Source organism: Miscanthus floridulus, chromosome 2 (genome assembly GCF_019320115.1).
Source record: "Miscanthus floridulus cultivar M001 chromosome 2, ASM1932011v1, whole genome shotgun sequence".
NCBI classification, from domain to species: domain Eukaryota; kingdom Viridiplantae; phylum Streptophyta; class Magnoliopsida; order Poales; family Poaceae; genus Miscanthus; species Miscanthus floridulus.
In genome coordinates this window covers 150,768,195-150,787,993 of record NC_089581.1, presented here as the reverse complement: position 1 = coordinate 150,787,993, position 19,799 = coordinate 150,768,195, and the positions used below count along the sequence as shown (strand labels likewise).

Sequence of the window (19,799 nt, the reverse complement as noted above, 5' to 3'; positions counted from 1 at the left end):
AACCTTGCCACTGGTCTTGATGCGAAGAGGAGGTCAAATGTAATATTTTCTCGAAAAGAAAAGAAAGGAGATTCCCATACCTTTATCAGCCCCTGAGTGAGATCCGACCCCTTACGGTTGCTGGGGTCGGATGTTACTGGATACCGGAGTGAGGGAGGTGAACTTACGTTTGTATTTACTCGTACCCCTTACCTTAGGACTTTGATGATTGCTGCGTGACCGTGCGTTATGAGCTTGCTAACGGGGATGTTCGGACGGAATCCGATCTTGTTTGCTTCGCGACAGGGTCGGCGAAGCCCTCGAGGGGCATTCCATTACTCCTTTGCCCGCCTTCCAACAGATTCCCCCTTAATGGGGTTTCTATGGGCTCGACTAGAGGCTGGATTGAACAAGAAGGTTGAGATGACCTTATTCGCCTTAACGCGGGTCGGGCAAAGGCCGTTGAGGCTCATCTGTGTTTTCTCCCCTAGTTCTTATTCGACGCGAGGCGGCCCCGGACCCTTCGCTGGTCAGCCATCGAACCTCAGTCTCTCGATCTTGGATCGAGTGGCTCGAGCCCCCGAGCCCTTGAGGGTCTGCTAGGGGTTGGCCGTGTTTTTGCGTGCTACCCCATCCTCAGTTTTCGCGGTCGGATGGGCTGAGTTGACGACACTTGCCTCGATGGCTCGAGTGTCGCGCTCAATGAGCTCGCTAACGGGTATGTTCGTGTGGAATCCGGATCCATCATTCGCTGACGGGGTCGGTAGAGCCCTCATGTGGCATTCCACTACTTCTGAACCTGCCTCCCGGCAGATGCCCGAGCCGTTTGTTGGGCTCAGGTGGCCCGTTGGCCTCTCCTCGATGGAGATTCTGTGGGTCTAGCTCGAGGTTAGAATCGAATGAGAAAGGTCGAGATGTCCCTGTCCGCTTCTGAACGGGGTCGAGCAAGGCCACTAGGGCTCATTTTGTTTTTTCTCCTCTAGCTCTGTTTGACACGAGGCGGCCTCGAGCCCTTCGCGGTCCGACCTTCGAACCTCGGTCAGGCGTCGCTCATATTGAATGAGGCGGCTATCGCTTCATGACGCGACACGAAGCGTTGAGATGCAAGGGTTTGCATATGCAATGTTTGAATGCATGAATTTAATCATATAGTTTAATCAAGACGAAAGTGGGGGTCGGTAACGTTACCTTGGTGGTATGAGCCATGGGAAGCTCCTACCAGACATGTCCGTGCCAGGTTCGGGTCCGACGTTTGTGACGAGGCCAGCGTAACCTGCATAAGTATCATGATTTTTTGTTTCCGTCTCTTGGTGGCAATCCGAGCTGTACGATTGACTTTTAAGCGATCTGTTAGCTTCCCCCCAAAGGGGGCTCTGCAGGCGGACCCCTCCAAACTCCTTTCGGGAAGGTGGGAGCTAAGGCTAGTAGTGTGAGGGATTGTGAATGCGATTATGCTGGTGAACCAAAAAAAACACCGTAGCCGTCGGGGCGTAGTGTCTGGTGGTTTGTCCAGTTGTACTCATCGTTGTATTCCCACACGCCATGCTTTTGGTTTCCCAAATGTAAGGAGGGGTCAGGCTAAGAGGGTGTTTAAACAAACATGCGCCCTTGGCAGCCCCCGAGCGATGTCCGTGCCCCTGCCGTTGCTGGGGTCGGAGGCCCAGTAAAGAATTTAATACTCAAAGTAAGTAAACAGGGGTACTTATCTTTCAATTGGTCGTTCGTTCGTTGTTTTGCCTAGGCCGCCCGATCGACCTAGGAGGCCCATTAGACTCCCCCTGGAGGGAGGTTCCGTCGTTGGGTTGTTCTATGGGCCTGCCAGGCGGTGTCCCATCGACCAGAGCGTGTCCCGTCGTTTCCGGCGCGTCCCCTCATATTTCTGTCAGCATTGATTTCGCATTTGTATTGAATAGGGGAAGGCAGAGAGTTTTTTGTCCCAACCTTTCGCCTTTCCTCCGCTACTGTGCCCCTTCTTTAAATAGGGAGGGGGAGAGGAGTTCTCGCCCCATTCCTAGACAGCCTCTGAGCTGCCACCACTTCTCCTTCCTTTCCACTGAATGCGGCGGTTAATGAGTAAGAGAGGGTGATGCGAGGGAGAGAACAACTCACAGGTCTGCTTGTGAATCTAGAGCGCGATGTCAAGCTAGAGGTCGTCCCACATAGATGAGACGGTGCGAGCCACCCTAGCTGTGGGCGCACCACCGCCACCAATGGAGGAGGGGCACTGGAGGGCGCCGAGCATCGTCGCCCTTGCCGTCGTTCGTTGCGGCCTTCCTTCGGTGGGAAGCGCCTCCTGTCCCAACGCCGTTGTTGGGGTTGGAGCTAATGATGATGGCGTAGTCCCTGAACGCCCCAGCGGAGGGGCACCACATTCGCCGCCACGGTGCTCGACGTTGCAGATGACGGTGCCTTCGAAGATCCCATGGCGCGGTGGGATGTTGCCGATGGAGAGCGTGGTGCGGCGGCCGCAGTAGACGAACTGGCCCATGTACATGCCCGGACGTTGCCGATGGAAAGCTTGGCGCGGTGGCCACAGTAGTACATGTAGTAAAACTAAGCAGAGATTGTACTTGTATTGTCGATGTCGCTATAGGATGTCAGATGTGCACGGGGGGTCGAGATATCTTCTTCAGGAAGGATGGACGCCGATACCTGCAAATACTTCTTGATGCCATATGGGAGTTTCTAGCGGCCCCTTGCCTTTCTCCGCACGTCTTCTGGTTCCTTCCGAATGGGGAGCCCCCGGTCAGATGGTTCTAGTCGGCCCTTAGTGCGCCGGTCGGAGAAGAGCAGTGAGGAGGCTTCCCGCGAGCCCCGGTCATGGGGTCAGAGTCGCGGGGTCAGAGCAGGAAGCAGCGTTTTGGGCCAAGCCTTCCATTTGGAGAGACTGCTTGGAGACGGTTGGTGCCTGAAGCGAGTGCTCCGATCAGAGAGGTGGGCCGAAGAAGCTGATGAGCGGGCGCCTATTCTTACGGGTAGACCTTCCGGTCGACAACTGGACTACCCTTCCGGCCTGCTGTGTTTTAGTTTTTTGGGCCATCCCATGGAATATATGTTGTTTTCCTAGGCCAAGCCCGGGCATGGAAGCCGGTCCTCGAGGGACCCTGGGTCAAACGTCGTGCTGCCGGAGAGCGAGCAGCCTGCGCCTTCGTCGGTCGCGCCGTCAGCAGATGCCGTCGGGTCGGTTTAATACCTTTTTTTAAATACAAGTAGTTAGTAAATGTAAAAAGTTTAAGTTCGTGGGGGAACCCCTATGTAAAACGTTCGTGTGTGTTTTAATGACTGCAATTGGTTTTTGTTTTTGTGATGGAGTTGCTCCGTTCGGGGAAGCTTGTTCCCTTTCGTTCCTTAGTTCTCCCTTAGCATAATTTTGTTTTAAATTTCTTTCTATCTTGTACCTGCCCGTTTGTTCCGTAGGTCATAACTTTGTGAGCCCGGGGCATGGCCCACGAGGCTCGGCCGATCGTAGCCGTAGGAAAAGACGGGGTGCGATTAGTTGGAATATTCTAAAGCAAAGTTACGTAAGGTAAAACAAAGGAACGAACTACCCTTTTGTTCAGGTAGGAAGAAGTTTCTTCATACAAAACCAAAAGAGTACTTAGGGTAAAAATAAAAATAAAGGGGTAGTAGAGCCCCCAAGCGCCCCGAGCTGAACAGTGTTCGGGTCGAGGTGCTCTTGTAGGAGCGTTCGCTAAGTAAGATAAGACTGAAACTTAGGAAAAGAAGAAAAGACATAGTTGTTCCAAGGTCGTTGGAGAGAGCGTCGTCGTCGTTGTCCTTCAGTCGATAGGCTTTCGGTCAGATCCCTTCGTGCTCCAGTCATCTGGATCCTTGTCCGCTGCGCCCCTTCTTCGGTCGCTGTCTCCTCGCCTTTTTATTCCTTTGGCCTGCCGGCCTACCTCAGCAGGCGCCTGAGGAGCTGGCAGTCCTTGTAGAGATGGTTGACGGGATAGTTGTGGTTGGTGCATGGGCTCTCCATGAGATCGTGGAAGTGGCTCGAAGGGTCTTGCTGGGGCTGAGTGCCCACGTAATCTGCCGCGGCGGCCAATCGCGGAGTTGGCCGGTCGGCGGCGATCCTTTCTGTTCTTCTTTCCCCTCTATGTGGAGGGGCCTTCGTCTTGATCCTGGCGCTTGCTGGGGGTGTTGGACAAAGGTCCATGGTTCTAGGCTATCAGGGCTGGGACTCCTACTGACACTGCGCGCGTCTTGGTTCGGCCCAAGCCACGCATAGATAGGCGGTCGGCATGGGGTGGCCGTCAAGTCAAGATGAGGTGCGGTTGCGACTTCTTGTGCCACAATCGGTGGTTGTGGTGATGATAGGGTGTAGTGCCCCATCTGCTGTATCCTTGTTCCCCGGATGGGGAGCGAGGTCGCGAATCGGCGTCGTGATACAGAGCACTCCGCTTGTTGAACAGCGGCGGTCTCCAATAGTGCCTTGAGGTTCTGGTGGATTGCTCGTCCACGAGGGTTGTTCGGCTCGAGCAGGTCACGCAGGAGCATTGCTGCTGCGGCAACGTTCTGGCTAGCCCGAGCGAACTGTTGCCTATCGGGGTTGCCTCCTCTCCAGAGATGCTTTGGACGTGCCCCTCAGGGGTTTTCGTCATGAAGCATTCCTGGGAAGGGTGATGGCTCCCCTGCTAGAGTCAGAGCTGGAGGATGACTCTGGTTCCTACGTGAGGAGCCCGTGGAGTGTCTCCGGATCATGTTCAATTGCCCCCATGAACTCGCTATCCGTAGGCGGCTGAACCATGCATAGTGCCATAAGGTGGCCAGCGGTTGCCGCAGCGTTGTGGAGGCTAAATGGAAACGTCGTCGAGGCACGCCGTGTCGAGCGTTCCGGAGAGAGAGTGATGTGGCGTGGGGCCTCTCTGGACGACTGGGGTCCAAGGGAGATGCCGGCCTAGCCCTCAAGCCTCTGGTAGCTGAAGTTGATGGGAGGGAGAGACTGGATGGCCGCGTGGGCCAGTGCTAGCTCTCCTCCTAGTGTGACGATGAAATCCAAGTCACCGAAACGCACGCGTGCGCCCGAGACCCAGCTGATTGCATGGTTAGCCATCCGAGGCCTGATTTGGAACGCGTAAAGTCCCCTACCTGGCGCGCCAACTATCGGTGTTTCGAATAAGCACCGGCAAGTAAATTTATAGTTATGCGCGTTAGGCCCGGATGGTACGCTAATGGACACAAGATTTATACTGGTTCGGGCTGAATGTCCCTACGTCCAGTCTATTGCTGCTCGTGTTATTAGCACTGAAAATGGTTCATAGTAGGGGGTACAAACTGTCGAGAGAGGGACTGGTCCCAAGTCTCTGATGGAAGGGTCGAAAGGATGTCAAGAGCCTGATAGCAGCTTGACTGTGTGTGATGTGTGTTGTTCGTCCAGAGTCCCCCTTCGTTGAAGGAAGCACATCCCCTTTTATAGATGAAGGGGACGGCTTTACAAGTGAGAGGGCTCGGATGCGTACGCTACCTAGCCTTGTTGTTCACGTCTACCAAGCCTTGTTGTCCATTCCGGTGGGTGTGAAAGGATGATTAGTGCCTACAATACTATAGATGCCACTGTAGAATGTCAGGATGGCTACAGAGTACTGCCCCGCGCAGGGTATGGACTCTGGTATAGTGGTTTTGACTTATGAGCCATGCCTTGCCTTTCTCCGCATGTCTTCTGGTTCCCTCCGAATGGGGAGCCCCTGGTCGGATGGCTCCAGTCGGCCCTCAGTGCGTCGGTTGGAGAAGAGCGGTGAACAGGCTTCCCGCGAGCCCCGGTCGCGGGGTCGGAGCAGGAAGCAGTGTTGTGGGCAAAGCCTTTTGATCAGAGGCGGCGTTCGGAGGCTGAAGCGAATACTCCGATCCGGTGGACCCGAGGGGCCATAAAGTGAGTGCCGCTCCCTTGGGACCATATCGTGATGATAGCATATCCGTCATTTGTGGAGGACGCGAGTCTTTTTCTGGACCGTAGTAGTTGTCGTATGTCTACGTCGGGTTCCGTGCCCGAGGGCTGAAGGCGGCGCCCACAACTCTGTAGGGCGAAGAGCACGCGCCCACAACACTATTCAGGCTCTACTACGCCTGGAAGGGTCTAAAGCACCCATCCCGTCGTTCCCTGGCAGTACTTTTCCTGTCGGGGCGCAGGGTATGGACTCTGGTTCAGTGGTCTTGACTTATGAGCCATGCCTTGCCTTTCTCCGCACGTCTTCTGGTTCCCTCCGAACGGGGAGCCCCCGGTCGAATGGCTCCAGTCGGCCCTCAGTGCGCCGGTCGGAGAAGAGCGGTGAGCAGGCTTCCCGCGAGCCTTGGTCATGGGGTCGGAGTCGCGGGGTCAGAGCAGGAAGCAGTGCTGTGGGCGTCCCTCGGGTGAGACCGAGCCCGTCCCTCGGGGGTCGGGCGAGGCGGAGTCAATCCCTAAGCTCTCGGGTGAGGCGGAGCTGGCCCTTATCCCTTGGGCGAGACCGAGCCTGGCGCTCAGGGGTCGGGCGAGGCGGAGTCTATCCCTAAGCCCTCGGGCGAGGCAGAGCTGGCCCAAAGGCGTCGGGCGAGGCGGAACCAAACTCCTGTCATTCGGGCAAGAAACTTAGCGACGCCCTTGTCCGTCCAGAAGTTTTTAACGTTCGATGGTTATTGGTTCCACCTCCTGGGGTACCCCGGTGTTAGGTCCCCGACACTTACTATTACTAATAGTGGCGAGGGAAGGAAGAAATCAAGATATAGTTAAATATTTACGTGAAATTTTTTATTTGACACCGAAAGATAGATTTTTCCTTATATAACATTGGTTATTTTTTATGTCCAATATGAAATTATGGGGAGATTTGTTGAGGGCTAGACAATATTTAATGGAGAACGTCCTTTTGACCTTCAGCAGTTATATTCATACTATAGGATGTTAAGTATGAAGTGGTTACATGAGACTTGTTTGTCGTCAAAGTGACTTGACATGTACTTAGTCAGATTGTTAATTTAGACTATATATAGAATTAGATAACATGAGCAGCAAATAATACACTAAAACTGTTGATATATTTTTTTTAAAAAAAATATCTGTAGTCCAATTTACTCCCTTAGGCCTTGTTTGGTTGGCGAATTATTTTAGGAAATAGTACTGTAGCACTTTCGTTGTTATTTGGCAATTAGTGTCCAATCATAGTCTAATTAGGCTTAAAAGATTCGTCTCGTGAATTTCGTCTAAACTGTGTAATTAGTTTTATTTTTTATTTATATTTAATGCTTCATGCATGCGTCCAAAGATTCGATGTGACGCGGAATCTTGAAAAATTTTACAAAATTTTGGCAACTAAACAGGCACTTAGCTATCATTGCAGTCCCATTACCCTTTTACGGGTGATGTAGCAACATATAGGACGTCTAATGTGGTGCCATGTAAGCTAAAATTACAAGCATACCCCGCGCGTTGCTGTGGAAATTACGGATTAGTGAATTGTGGAGTATGATAATATGGAAAACAAAATGTGCATTGTCTAGTTGGACAACTTGCATGTTGAGATAAATAGCCAATGGGGTATTGCTTAGTGGAATTTTTTTGGAATAATTGCTTAGTGGATTTTAATTGTATGTGATAGTGCATTGGCTAGTTGGATAGCTTGTATGTTGAGATAAATAGCTAGTGGAGTATTGCTTATTGGATTTTTTTTTGGAACAATTGCTTAGTGGATTTTAATTGTATGTGATAGTGCATTGGCTAGTTGGATAGCTTGTATGTTGAGATAAATAGCTAGTGGGGTTTTGCTTTATAAGAGTATAAGATAAGATAAGATTAAAGTCTAAATTATCTATATGCAAAAACAAATGATTTTAAAAGTTGGTAAATGACCACTATCCCATTTTATTGACATTGAAGGAAAGTTGAACTTTAGAATAGTTTAGCTGATAGAAACGGTGTTTTCTATTTGGATCTAATAATAATCATTTAAATATACAGGAGAGAAGCAGAATCCTTTCGCTTGGTTTTATTTTTGAGAAAACACAGTATCGCTTTATTCATATATCATAGTATTCGGTATAGACTCCATTCAGAGGAAATAACAGCCAAACATGATTCATAAATGGCTAATCTATGAGTATCAACATTTGAGCTCATGCTTTCATAGACGACATCCACTGACGTGAAGCTTGCCATTTCTGCCTTGATCTCCCTGATGGTGTGGCCATAGGGGCTCATCCCAAGGCCACGCAGATTCTTCACCACATCCGCACAGCCTGTTCGTTTGGCTGTGGCTCGTCATAAACGATCGTAAATTTTCAGCCAGAACAGTATTTTTCTCTCACACAAACTAGCCAGTAGCACTTCTTCACGAACCAGCAACGATATGAACCAGGCAACCAAACAAGCTGGCACTCAGTAGCAATCCTAACCTTCCGTAGCATGAGGTCATTTGCAAGAGCCAAAACTCCTCTGCAGGCCAGCGCTTCCGCCATCTCAAGGTCTAAAACAAAAGTGTCCGCTTCATTCCTCTGGCTTAGCTTACCAGGGAGAGGGTGCATACATGGGCCTAGAGGTGACACTCCGGCTGGCACAAGAACGGCCCGGAGTAAAATCGTGACGATGTTTTTTTTTTTTTAAAGGCATGCCGGTGTTGTCGATGGGCCATGGCCCATGGGCATGTTGAACGCTCCTATCTTAGGCCCCGACACCGACAGTTCCACACCGGAACGTCGGACCCCCTCCGAACAGTTCAACCGACTCACGTCACCACCGCAGTTTCGCCGGAATCGTGGGGGGAAACACCAGGCTTCGTCAGGCCCACCGCTAGGACCTCCACCAGATTTCCCGAGCGACACGTCCTTCAAATTGTTAGGCTGCTCCCCAGTACCCCAATATGAAAGCTACTACGAGCCAAACAAACAAGTCGCCACTTGTGTTGTGAGCTGCAGCCCATCTGTTCCCGGACAAACTCTGCCTGTGTCCCTTGTACTCTTGACGTTTCCTTGATGATCGATGCAGGCGGCTAACTCCTTGCTATAAATTGGGTTGCAATTGTAACTGAACAGTGTGCACTGGTCTGGTCACCTGGACGATGCAACTGAGAGAGTTGATATCATGACTGGTTCTCAGACTCGTGGATGCAGTGGTGTGTTTGTGCAGGGTGGAGAAGCAGGACACGTGAGCGACCATCCAGAGTTTCACTCTCTGGCACGCTGCGGGCGGTGCCGGCCCGTGCGTCGGATCGTCCGGCTTCCGGCTTGGGTTGGGTGGTCGCTCATGTGTCCGTCCTCTCCACCGAGCACCGGCACATCCGATCCGTTTGTTTCTCCGTCGATCGGCCGAGCACCGGCGCAAAGCAGGGAGCCTCAATCGCGGTGTCTGTAGCTTTGAGTCCAACTGCAACGGCATGACTGCCTCGTTATTTCACTCATCATTGTTCAGCTCCAGGGTGTGCCAAAACCTTCTCTGACGATCTGTTCTATCTCGGGAAGGCCCAGCCGAGCCAAACAGGATAGCACAGCCCATGAATTAATTATTAACTCAAGTTCATTTGCATAGGCTAAGTACAAATATATTGCCTTTAACAAGGAAGTAATATAATTATCGGAATTTCTACATGCATGTTATCTTCAAGGTTACTTTTTATCCTCTTTTTTTTTTGTCGTCGCTCGGACGACTCGGGGTGTGGCCCATAAGATCCATGGAACCCGTCAGCAAAAAGAGATCCGAGTAAGCTACGTGGGCTGAGAATTATCAGCCTACTGTGGCCCACGGCCCGCGTAAAAAATCCACATCGCTCCGTACTCCCTCCGTCCCCGTCGGCCAGCGAAGTCCTTCAGTCGCCAGCGAAGTCCTACCCAGCCGCCGCCGCCGCCTCCTCTCCTGCCGTAGAGCCGTCGCGATGGCAGCAGCCCCTGCCGGTGCCCCCGCAATCACGGCCTCCTCCTCCCTTCTTTCTTCGCCGCCGTTCTCTCTCAAGTAGCCGACTCCTTTCCTTCTTCCCGTCGCAGCATGCGTGCTCTTTTTTCCCCACCGATGGATACGTCTAACTGTGACTCGCTTCCAGGGCATCGATGACTAGCCACCGCCGACCCGCGGGGAGAGTCTCCGTCAACATCCGCTGCGTCAGTAGCCCGCCGGCCGTCGACACAGGTACTATTGGTTTCCTTCCAGTTCTTAGAAACTCATGTTTAAGCTCTAGTAGTTTTCGTTTTAGGCATCCAATCTAATGCTTCAGATGCTAGTTCGGAATCTGTGGTAGTATTCTTGGTTGTGATACCCTGTTTTAACTTCTAGGGTTTTTTTAGAGTTCGAGGGCAGGATCGGCCCGGCCTTTCATTTTCATAAAAGACCAAAAACATTCTGTTACAGCACTTGAGTTTAACAACTCCAAACCCCAGCACTCGCCAGCACCAGGGATAACCACTCAACATCCAAAGCGAGGAATAAAAGGAGCAGCAAAACTGAGTCTCAGAAAAAGCAAACTAGCAGAAAAGCAGACCACCCTACTCGAGCCAGAAACAACTCAGATTACCATTTCACCATCTCCAAAGCAGCGTCAAATGACCACCACCATGGTCCTGAAGACGACATTTCGCCCACCTCCATCTTCTCAGGTTGAGCAACAACCCATTTCAGGTCCCTGATAGCTTCGTCACCAGAGAACTTCAAGTGTCTTCCAGTGTTGTATAAGGGACCCAGAGCACAGTCCTCGCCGCAGCCTTGATTTTGTTCAGGAATTCCAGCAACCGTTCTTTCTTTTCTGGCGTGCATAAAACCACCCAGTTCTGAAGAAGCCCACCTATCCTGCAGAGTAGCATTTCCATGACTCCAGAAAACAAATTTCATTTCTGAGTTTCCATATACACCAAAGCACCACAGAGGTAATAACATTTAGCAAACCATGTTTCTTACTGCTAAGCCAAAATTTCCCTTTTTAAACTAAGTAACCTCCCACTTTGATATTGAAAATCTCAGAAATCGTTAACCAGCACTGTTTTGCAACTACACATTCAAACAGATGCTGCACAGATTCTTCTGAACAAAACAGACAGCACTGTACATTGTAACTTCTAGGGGTGTAATCGAATGGACGGATATTGCCAATCTCATATTTGTTTTCATATTTCCTTTCGGATTCGTAGTCGGACACGTAAGGTAATGGATATACAACTACTAATGTCTCGATTACTATTACGAAAAAGTGTGTATATAATATGGGACGAGTCAGCTGTGAATAATGTCGGTAATAAATATTTCTTAAGATATTGGGTAAAAACAACATTCACTGCATTAATTTGATCACTCCATCGCAACATCTTTCTCGTGTGCCTCAATGTACAGTGTTCTTTGATTATAATCTAATAAGGGGACTAACAAAGGATTAAGGGATTATAATCCATATCTAATGTGTGGGTCACAGAAGCAGCATAGGGTGCAGCAAGAAAACACCCAACGTCTGAGAATTCAGGTTGGGTGGCTGCTCTTTTATATAATTATAACTAGTTATATGTTAGTCCTGGTATAATGTATAATATTTAAGTCTAAATGTTAGCCGGATATTGATTTGATATATCCGACTAAGTTGTCAGATATCGGATATAGGACGTATAATGGTTAAATCGTAGGTGTATTTGGTATCCACAATAAATAACCATATCTGTATTTGATATCCGAAGAAAATTGCTGATATCCAAATACTATCCGTACCTCTTCGGATGGATGGTCAGTCGGGAAATATCCGTACCGTTTACACCCCTAGTAACTTCTTATTTGGTCGATGTTGCATTCGTTTAAGGAGTTGCTTGAAGATGTTGTAGGAACAGAAATATGGATGTTGTTTGCTAATATTTTCTTTCTACTGTCCCGAAGCTTACAAGACTAATGTCCCGCGCAATGCTAACATGGCCAAACTCCAAGCAGGATATTTGTTTCCTGAGGTTACACATCATTCCCATATCTTTACTGATGCTATTCTGTTGGAGATTTGGCTTCTGATAGTATCAATTCTTGACTGTCGAGCAGATTGCCAGGAGAAGAGCAGCTCATTTGCTGAAGTATCCAGATGCCAAGATTATAAGCCTTGGGATAGGTGACACTACTGAGCCCATTCCAAATGTCATAACAAATGCAATGGCAGAGGTACATTCATGTTGAACTAGTGTCCTGTCAATCATATATATTCAACCCACAAAAAAAATCCCAGTATTCCGGTACTTTCAGTTTTATAATTGAAAAAACACACATGCATTTGTTGCTGTTGAATATCTCTTGTACAATTACATTATTTTTTTATCTGTGTATTTGTAAACACAGAGAGCACATGCCTTGTCAACAATTGATGGCTACAGCGGTTATGGAGCTGAGCAAGGTGAAAAGGTACCTTGTGGCGTTATCAGCAATTTTCATTGCATTAACAGGCTAATTCAGATACTCATTTAACAGCTATACTATATAAAGCTTTACATAAATATTTCATGGAGAAATCTGGATACAAAGATTGGTCGTCTTTTATTTAAAAATTATCTGAGGCAGATTGACGATCTGTTGATAAAAGGATAACTGTTTTTAACTTCTTACTGTTATGGTATCTGATTCTATAATTCTTAAGGGTTACTGTTTTCTAATGTATTACTTCTTAGCTTAAAGACCAATCACATACAATCCCTCTAATTAATTGATATGTTTCCTTCCACTTATCCTTCCAAATGCTTGCATAGTTGCACATTTGAACTACTTTGCTTACATGAATTAATTTTTAAGTTTTCAATCCTATTTGTAGTTTTCTCTTTGCTCTGTTCTTGTATAAGCTCCTTCAGCGTCATAAAATGCCGTGCTGATTGCTAATGCAGAAACTCAGAGCAGCAATTGCTGCAACCTATTATGCGGATCTTGGTATTGAAGATTCAGATATATTTGTCTCTGATGGTGCCAAATGTGACATATCTCGCTTGCAGGTACCAAAAAGATTTGACTCTTCCCTTATTAAGTTTACAATTCATTTTAAATTGTTTGTTAATAATTCTCCTGATTCAATATTACAGGTCCTTTTTGGATCTAATGTGACAATTGCGGTCCAAGATCCATCATACCCTGTAAGAGAACTCTTGAATTAATTGTAACTCCCAGTTACTTACACTTTCATATTAATGATTCTAAACTTATGTGTGATGATTGTAATTGTGATATGTTCTTTTGTCATATTGTTACTTATGGATTAGCTGCTACCATTTTACAAATTGTCTATTGAAACTAAAGGCCTACCCCAACTTGCTTGGGACTGAAAGGCTATGTTGTTGTTGATGTTGTTGTATTGAAACTAAAGCAGGCCTTTCATTTTGACAGGCATATGTTGACTCAAGTGTTATCATGGGCCAAACTGACTTATATCAGCAAGATGTTCAGAAGTACGGAAACATTGAATACATGAGATGCAGTCCAGAAAATGGATTTTTTCCTGATCTGTCAACTGTCCCTCGGACAGATATTATTTTCTTTTGTTCACCCAACAATCCTACTGGTGCTGCTGCATCTCGGGACCAACTAATCAAATTAGTAAAATTTGCAAAGGACAATGGGTCCATCATAGTCTATGATTCTGCTTATGCAATGTACATATCAGATGACAGCCCAAAGTCTATCTTTGAAATTCCTGGAGCAAAGGAGGTACGCTATATGTTCCAATATTTACTTGTTCATACTACATATTGGAGTGTTTAAAATGTCCTAGTTGCATGGTTATCCTCAAAATTACAGTGCCAGTGCTATGTTAATTAGTCGCACCATATTCCCCTTGTAAATAAAAGGGCACCTTTTCCATTGTGGTTTTGTATATGTGCAGGTTGCTATTGAGACAGCTTCATTCTCGAAGTATGCTGGGTTCACTGGTGTCCGTCTAGGTTGGACTGTTGTCCCCAAGGAGCTCCTTTTCTCAGATGGACATCCAGTTGCTAAAGATTTCAATCGTATAGTTTGCACTTGCTTCAATGGTGCATCAAACATTGCGCAAGCTGGTGGTTTAGCTTGCCTCTCTCCAGAGGGTCTAAAGGTAGGATTCCTGGTTCTTGGAATTCTCAGATTGCTCTTCTGCATTGTATCCTTTATCCATTTGTTCCCGTGCAGGCTATGCATGATGTTGTTGGCTTCTACAAGGAGAACACTGAAATAATTGTTGACACATTTACATCACTTGGATTCAACGTGTATGGTGCCAAGAACGCTCCTTACGTATGGGTGCACTTCCCTGGCCGCAATTCGTGGGATGTGTTTGCTGAGATCCTGGAGAAGGCGGATGTGGTCACTACTCCTGGCAGTGGATTTGGACCGGGCGGTGAAGGCTTTGTGAGGGTCAGCGCATTCGGACACAGAGATAACATCATTGAAGCCGCAAGGAGATTAAAGCAGTTGTACAAGTGAGCACCGATGCAGCTTCTGTGCCCTCCTGGAAAGATGGTATCAATAAGAACACAGCAGCATTTGGGACACCAAAATTCGCTCAGTGAAGCTGCCAGAATATGTTAGAAGTGGAACATTTTTTTTAGCATGATTCTTTTAGTAGGCTTTCGTGTGATGTACTACATTCAAACTCTTTTAGAATGCTTGTTGTAGTTGAGACTCTTCAATCACTGTTGAAGTGTTTATCTCGTCTGTGTTCGTTTTTGTGTCCTGCTGTTGCTGTTTCGGAATACCGAATACCTATACGATGAGTCGACACGTTATACACGCAGAGTACACATAATCTGACTAAAAGTATCTATGGAAGTTGACCACCTAGAGAAGAGGATTCATCGGAGTACGAGCTCTAATTACCCGGCGTGGAGGGAAGCGAATCGTTGACTTCGTAGGATCAGTTTTGTAATTTTCCTGACACAGGATGCTGAAGAATCATATAGATTCCAGATCCATATGCAATTCTGCAGCGATGTTGTTCACACTACGCAGATGCCTAATTCTGCTGGGATCCAACAGAAGGCAGCATAATAGGCAAGCTTATTGCTCGGTAAAGGAAAGACCATACAAATCTATCTCCAGTTATTTGCACAACCCACATCAGCATTGGCAGTGATTCCATCGACAGCAGCAATCAATTTTGAAACCAAGGGGGAAAAAAAGGTTCTGGACCCCAGTGCTTTCCAGAATGTCACTACATTGACTACAACCAGTCAGAAACGCTGTTAAGGTAAACTCGTCACGATGGTAATGGAAGCTTGCAATACAAAAGTCAGCATAACAGTATTTCTAGAAGAACATAATCTTGCCCAGCATGATAACAAAATGCATCCTAGCAAGCTTTTGTTTCTTCATGTTTACCGCAGTTTACATCAACATCGAGTACAAAAAGAACTGTACGCAACACAAAATATTCAACAATGGTGAGATGCCTTAACTCAGTTACAAAGCATCCATCAACCAAGAACCAAGTTCACATAACTCCACAGTTAGCCATCAATGTCAATGGAAGATGTTATCAACAAGGACAACATAATTGGCTCAATGGTGGATAGCATCAAGCCCGCTTAAATACCTTATATTGGACAAGTTAAAGACGAAGCAAAGGACAAATCATGACAATGGAAACTGAAAGTAACTCCCGCCTATGCATAATATATATATTTTTTGAGAAATTTGAGCTTGTATATATACCAAAACTATATCTAGCAACCCAACAGCTACTAATAAGGCAAAGAAGAGAGCAAAATAATTGGCTCACGAGATATGTTATCCTATCCTGTCTAAGACGACACCAATATCACAAGAATAATTCCTTTGAGGCTTGATTTAAGGACACCTACATGGTACTGGAACACTTATAAATCCCCGCAATAAGAGAAAAACAGGAAACACTATTGAAACCTATCATGCGACCAATAACTTGAGTTCATCCATTAACTCATTTCTAAGAGTGTAAGACATAACTTATGCCAATAAATAAACATAACATCATTCTCCTAACACCTAACATTACAACAAAGATATCCATCCCATGACCCCAACCCAAACTTCTGTTGTCACCCGATTCTACAAAAAGAACACTTTGGATTTAGACCCAACAGGATCTAGAACGAACCAACAAAATAACAAGTGGAATTGTACTCTAATGATCATGTGGAAGTCTTCACAGCCTTGAATGCTGGATGAAGCAACCCAAGCTCATCCTTTGTCTCAAGCGGGTTGCTGGTCTCGTTCCTGATCCTCTTCACTCTCCTGCTTGCTAGTGACTTGTGTGTGAACCCATACATCTGCAAGATCTGGTTATCCCCAAAATTGAATGCACGGTCCATATTCTTGAGGCATCGCTCGACAGGGTAGTCTCCAAATTTGCCACATGGCTTGCACCCGACAAAGTGTGTGACAAGCGGCCACCGGTGGTCGCCGAGCCCTGGCTTGTAATTCTCAAGCATCTCCTCATACCTGTCAACCAAGATCCCCCAGTAGCCGTGAAGGTAGTACCCATTCTCAAGGTAAACCTTATCACCCCATTTCTCGCGCTGCGTTGCGAGGATGTACACCATGGCCGACTGATCATCGGCCTCGAATACTGGCCGATCCTTCAAGGACTTGGTCAGCACCTTGCCAGCCTCAATGCGGACAGGACCCTTTGGCCCCATTGGGGCCCAGGTATCCAACATGTCAAGCGACCACTGGCAGTTGCGCAGCAAGAAGCTGCCGGTGTTGAGCCCAATCCAATTCTTGTCCTCGTAGACCATCTCGTCCCAGCCGTGCATGATCAGGTTGTACGGCCCGTAGCGCTCCCATGGGAGCTCGAATGCCATGTCGGTGAACATGGCGTCAGAGTCCATCCACCAGATGAACTCTACCTCCGGGTGCGCGAGGAGCAGCGCCCGCAGGAGCGGGAGTTTGGCCCAGAAGCCGGCCATCTCGGCGTCGAGCAGCGCCATGTTGTAGAAGACCTCGATGCCGTGGACGCGGCAGTAATCCATCTTGTTCTTGATGGACTTGAGGAGGTAGTGGTCCCCGACGGGGTTCTCGCAGGGCTTGGGCGAGGACCCCGTGACGAGCAGCACCCGCGGCTTGATGTCGTTGAGGAAGGGCGGCGTCTCCGGGTGGCGGCGGTGCCAGGCTGCGCGCTGCTCGTCCCAATCGGAGATCTTGGGGCCCAGCGTGTAGGGCGGGTCCCTGAGCGACCTCGGCGGCGGGTCGGGCTCGTCGTCTCGGCGGCCGGAGGAGGAGGACGACGACGTGGTGGTGGTGGTGGAGGCCCTAGACCTGGCGTCGTGGTGCTCGGCGAGCGCCCGGTGCGGGTGGGAGACGAAGTGCTGGCGGAGCTCGACGAGGTCCTGCTGCGGCGTGCCGAAGCGGCCGGCGCCGACGGTGCCGCGGAGCACGACGACGGTGAGGAGGAGGCAGACGACGGTGAGCTTGGCGTTCCGCGCGAAGCGCTGGATCTGCCGCATCCGGCGCTCCCCGACCACCCGCTCCGCCCACATTTTGGCCCTCCGATCAAACTCTCCCCCTCCCCTCCTTGCAACCAACCCAAACCAAACGCAGGGGAGGGAATCGAAATGCAATAGCCAATAGGGGCACTAGCCGGACACGGTGCGGCGGCGAGCAATGCGGCCGCCGCGGGGCTGGGGAGAGTGGTAGAGAGGGACGAGGCGGAGGAGGTTTTGAAGCGCGGACGCGGAAGAGGAATTAATAAGGGTGGGGTGACGGTGAGTGTGCCGGCCCGCCCGCGAGTGAGCGCGCACGTTGTGGGGAGGGTCAGGGAGGCGCCTCGGGGAGCGGATTGCGTTGGCTGTCTGGGGGGAGGTGGGCGATGGATGGGGAAGGGAATCGAAATCGAATCAACCCCGCCGCAGATGGGGGGAGAAGGGGGAGGGAGGGGAGGAAGAAGAAGAAGGCGAGGTGGAACGAGGCGGAGCGCAGAACGACGCGGACACGAGATGCGATGCTTCTAGGACACCTTTTTCACCCCCCGCTGTCGCCTGCCTCAACACGGTTGGTTAATTAAGGAATTGATCGCTGTTTACCTTCTGGTTTTGCCTGCATGCGGTGGGTCCGCGGAGAGTGGGCCCGGGGGGAGCGTGTATGGAGTACAGAGAGCGTCGAGGTGTCGGTTAATTTGCTCGGGTTATTATATTTAATAATCGGTTGATTTCCGTCATGACGAGGCATGGAAAGAACTTGCCGAGTTTGCAGGTTGATTGATGGGTGTCGGGTTTTGACTTTTGACGAAGCGTGCAGCATTTTACCGTGTGACTTGTCAGAACTCAGAACCAGTCGGGGGCATTTTACCGTGTACTAATTTCGTAGTACTACTAGGTGTAAACTTGATGAAAAAAGAGCACTTGCGTTTGTAGGCATGATGGAATCGTCAAACCTCAAAAGTAACGTGCATAGGAGTACGTTTACAACAGTTAAAAGATGTTGTAGTGAGCATGGGTGTCGCATGGAAAACGATTTGCTGTGATGGAGACGCGCTTGACGGAGAAAGGGGGCCCGTTTAAAGCCGTGCAGTCAAAACAGGTGAGTACAGGGCGTGGGCGGCCATCGCTATTCGCTCGCTACTCGCGGTGGCAGCCAGTTGGCCAGTTGTAGACAGGCCAGAGAAGCAGATTGCCTGCACATGACGCGGTGACTTTTTCTCTAACGTCGTATAACAGTACAATAGCACGCCGTAACCCGGCTGAATCTGGGGGCGGAAAGAAGAAAACTGGAGAGGTACGGTTTAGACATAAAAATCGAAAAACTTTACAAAAAAGACAAGTGAGTTATATATTAACAATAAAGAGCTAACTATTATATAGGTGAACTAAGAGATAGCTACAGCAATCCTTACGACCAACCTGTCGCCTGTATTATTAGCATCCCTCTACTGACAGATCTATCCGCGTCTCAACCGAGGCCCACATCCTTCGGCACCCGGCTCCACGATAAACTTCCTCTCCATTCATCCCGCCGACATGTGGGTCTCCATGCCAACCTAGTCCCACTTGTCACTGGGGAGCAGAGTGCGTGTTCTTTGCAGTACGTACAGAGTGATCTGGGCGTGTCGGTCGTGGAGCTTTCGCTCACTGCTCGTCAATTTGCTTAACGGTGATGCGACGGCGAGCAATTAAGGGACAACCATGGTTTAGTACTCGCCATTAGGGGTTGCCTATGTCAGCAGATTGGAATTGCTACAGTCCATAGTCCATTTGTTTATGCGTTTTGGATTTTGGAAGGTGTGAGCGGCGAAAATTGTATATCCCCTAGGCACGTGACGTGACATCACCACCTTGGATTGGCTTCGCTAGTTCGCTGAGCTATAGTGTATCTACGCGTTTCTAATGTACGAGAGGCCTCTGATTTTCCATTAACAGAAAAAAAAAATTCATCGCAAGTTTAAATACTGTTTTACTCAAAAGAAAATAAGATGGTTTCAGCCTTTAGGTTCATTGGCATATCTCTTTCTCTGGTCCCCTCCGCATGGTAACCAGTCTGGAACGTGTGATTCTCCGTAGCAATTTGGGTCGAAAACCTCACGCTAGTCAAGGTTTCCAATGCTACCAGTACTATGGAATTCATGGACGTCTTCTATAGAATCTACTATTTGTTACAGTGATACGCGGCAATGCAGATCTGCTCTGCCCAGGGAAAATCTGGCGATGCGTCGGTCTGTCTCTCTGAGCTCTACTACTATTTCGTTCAGCGGGGATTTGACTCTTGATTAGAGATGATTATATGTTATACTAATATGAGATGATTATATGTCATATAAAGTGCATCCTACCGCCGGTCGCCGTCACCGAGGCGCCAGTGCCGCCCAGAAACTTGCACGTACCCAAGCGGCCAAGGCCGATCTCCATCTCCATTTCTTTATCGCGGTTTCTTTACTCCGGCCGGCCACTTGCCGGACCATGCCGCGGCGCTGGTACATGAT

At 48.7% G+C, this 19,799-nt stretch overlaps 3 protein-coding genes across 3 annotated transcripts; 1 reads left to right on the top strand and 2 right to left on the bottom strand.

Annotated features, from left to right (window-relative positions):
- Nucleotides 1-2,122: 2,122 nt before the first annotated feature.
- On the bottom strand, nt 2,123-2,473 carry LOC136537260 (uncharacterized). The gene has a single exon (XM_066529295.1). The coding sequence runs from the start codon at nt 2,471-2,473 to the stop codon at nt 2,123-2,125; it is 351 nt and encodes a 116-aa protein (XP_066385392.1).
- Nucleotides 2,474-9,689: 7,216 nt separating this feature from the next.
- Nucleotides 9,690-14,559, top strand: LOC136532997 (probable LL-diaminopimelate aminotransferase, chloroplastic). Its single transcript, XM_066525563.1, has 10 exons — nt 9,690-9,895; nt 9,984-10,069; nt 11,789-11,856; nt 11,942-12,058; nt 12,233-12,295; nt 12,769-12,873; nt 12,961-13,011; nt 13,262-13,582; nt 13,758-13,964; nt 14,039-14,559. The coding sequence occupies exons 1-10, from the start codon at nt 9,819-9,821 to the stop codon at nt 14,330-14,332; spliced, it is 1,389 nt and encodes a 462-aa protein (XP_066381660.1). The 5' UTR covers nt 9,690-9,818; the 3' UTR covers nt 14,333-14,559.
- A 765-nt stretch (nt 14,560-15,324) lies between these two features.
- LOC136533003 (probable xyloglucan 6-xylosyltransferase 1) lies at nt 15,325-17,774 on the bottom strand. Its single transcript, XM_066525577.1, has one exon. It carries the CDS (start codon nt 17,362-17,364, stop codon nt 16,018-16,020), a length of 1,347 nt encoding a protein of 448 aa, XP_066381674.1. The 5' UTR covers nt 17,365-17,774; the 3' UTR covers nt 15,325-16,017.
- Between the last annotated feature and the right edge of the window lie 2,025 nt (nt 17,775-19,799).

Excerpts from the sequence above, each read along its gene's own strand:
- LOC136537260 (XM_066529295.1), bottom strand. The coding sequence starts at position 2,473 with ATGTACATGGGCCAGTTCGTCTACTGCGGCCGCCGCACCACGCTCTCC.
- LOC136532997 (XM_066525563.1), top strand. The coding sequence starts at position 9,819 with ATGGCAGCAGCCCCTGCCGGTGCCCCCGCAATCACGGCCTCCTCCTCC. Across the intron at positions 12,059-12,232 it reads TAACAAATGCAATGGCAGAG|AGAGCACATGCCTTGTCAAC; the intron begins GTACATTCATGT and ends TTGTAAACACAG. Across the intron at positions 13,012-13,261 it reads TCCAAGATCCATCATACCCT|GCATATGTTGACTCAAGTGT; the intron begins GTAAGAGAACTC and ends TCATTTTGACAG.
- LOC136533003 (XM_066525577.1), bottom strand. The coding sequence starts at position 17,364 with ATGTGGGCGGAGCGGGTGGTCGGGGAGCGCCGGATGCGGCAGATCCAG.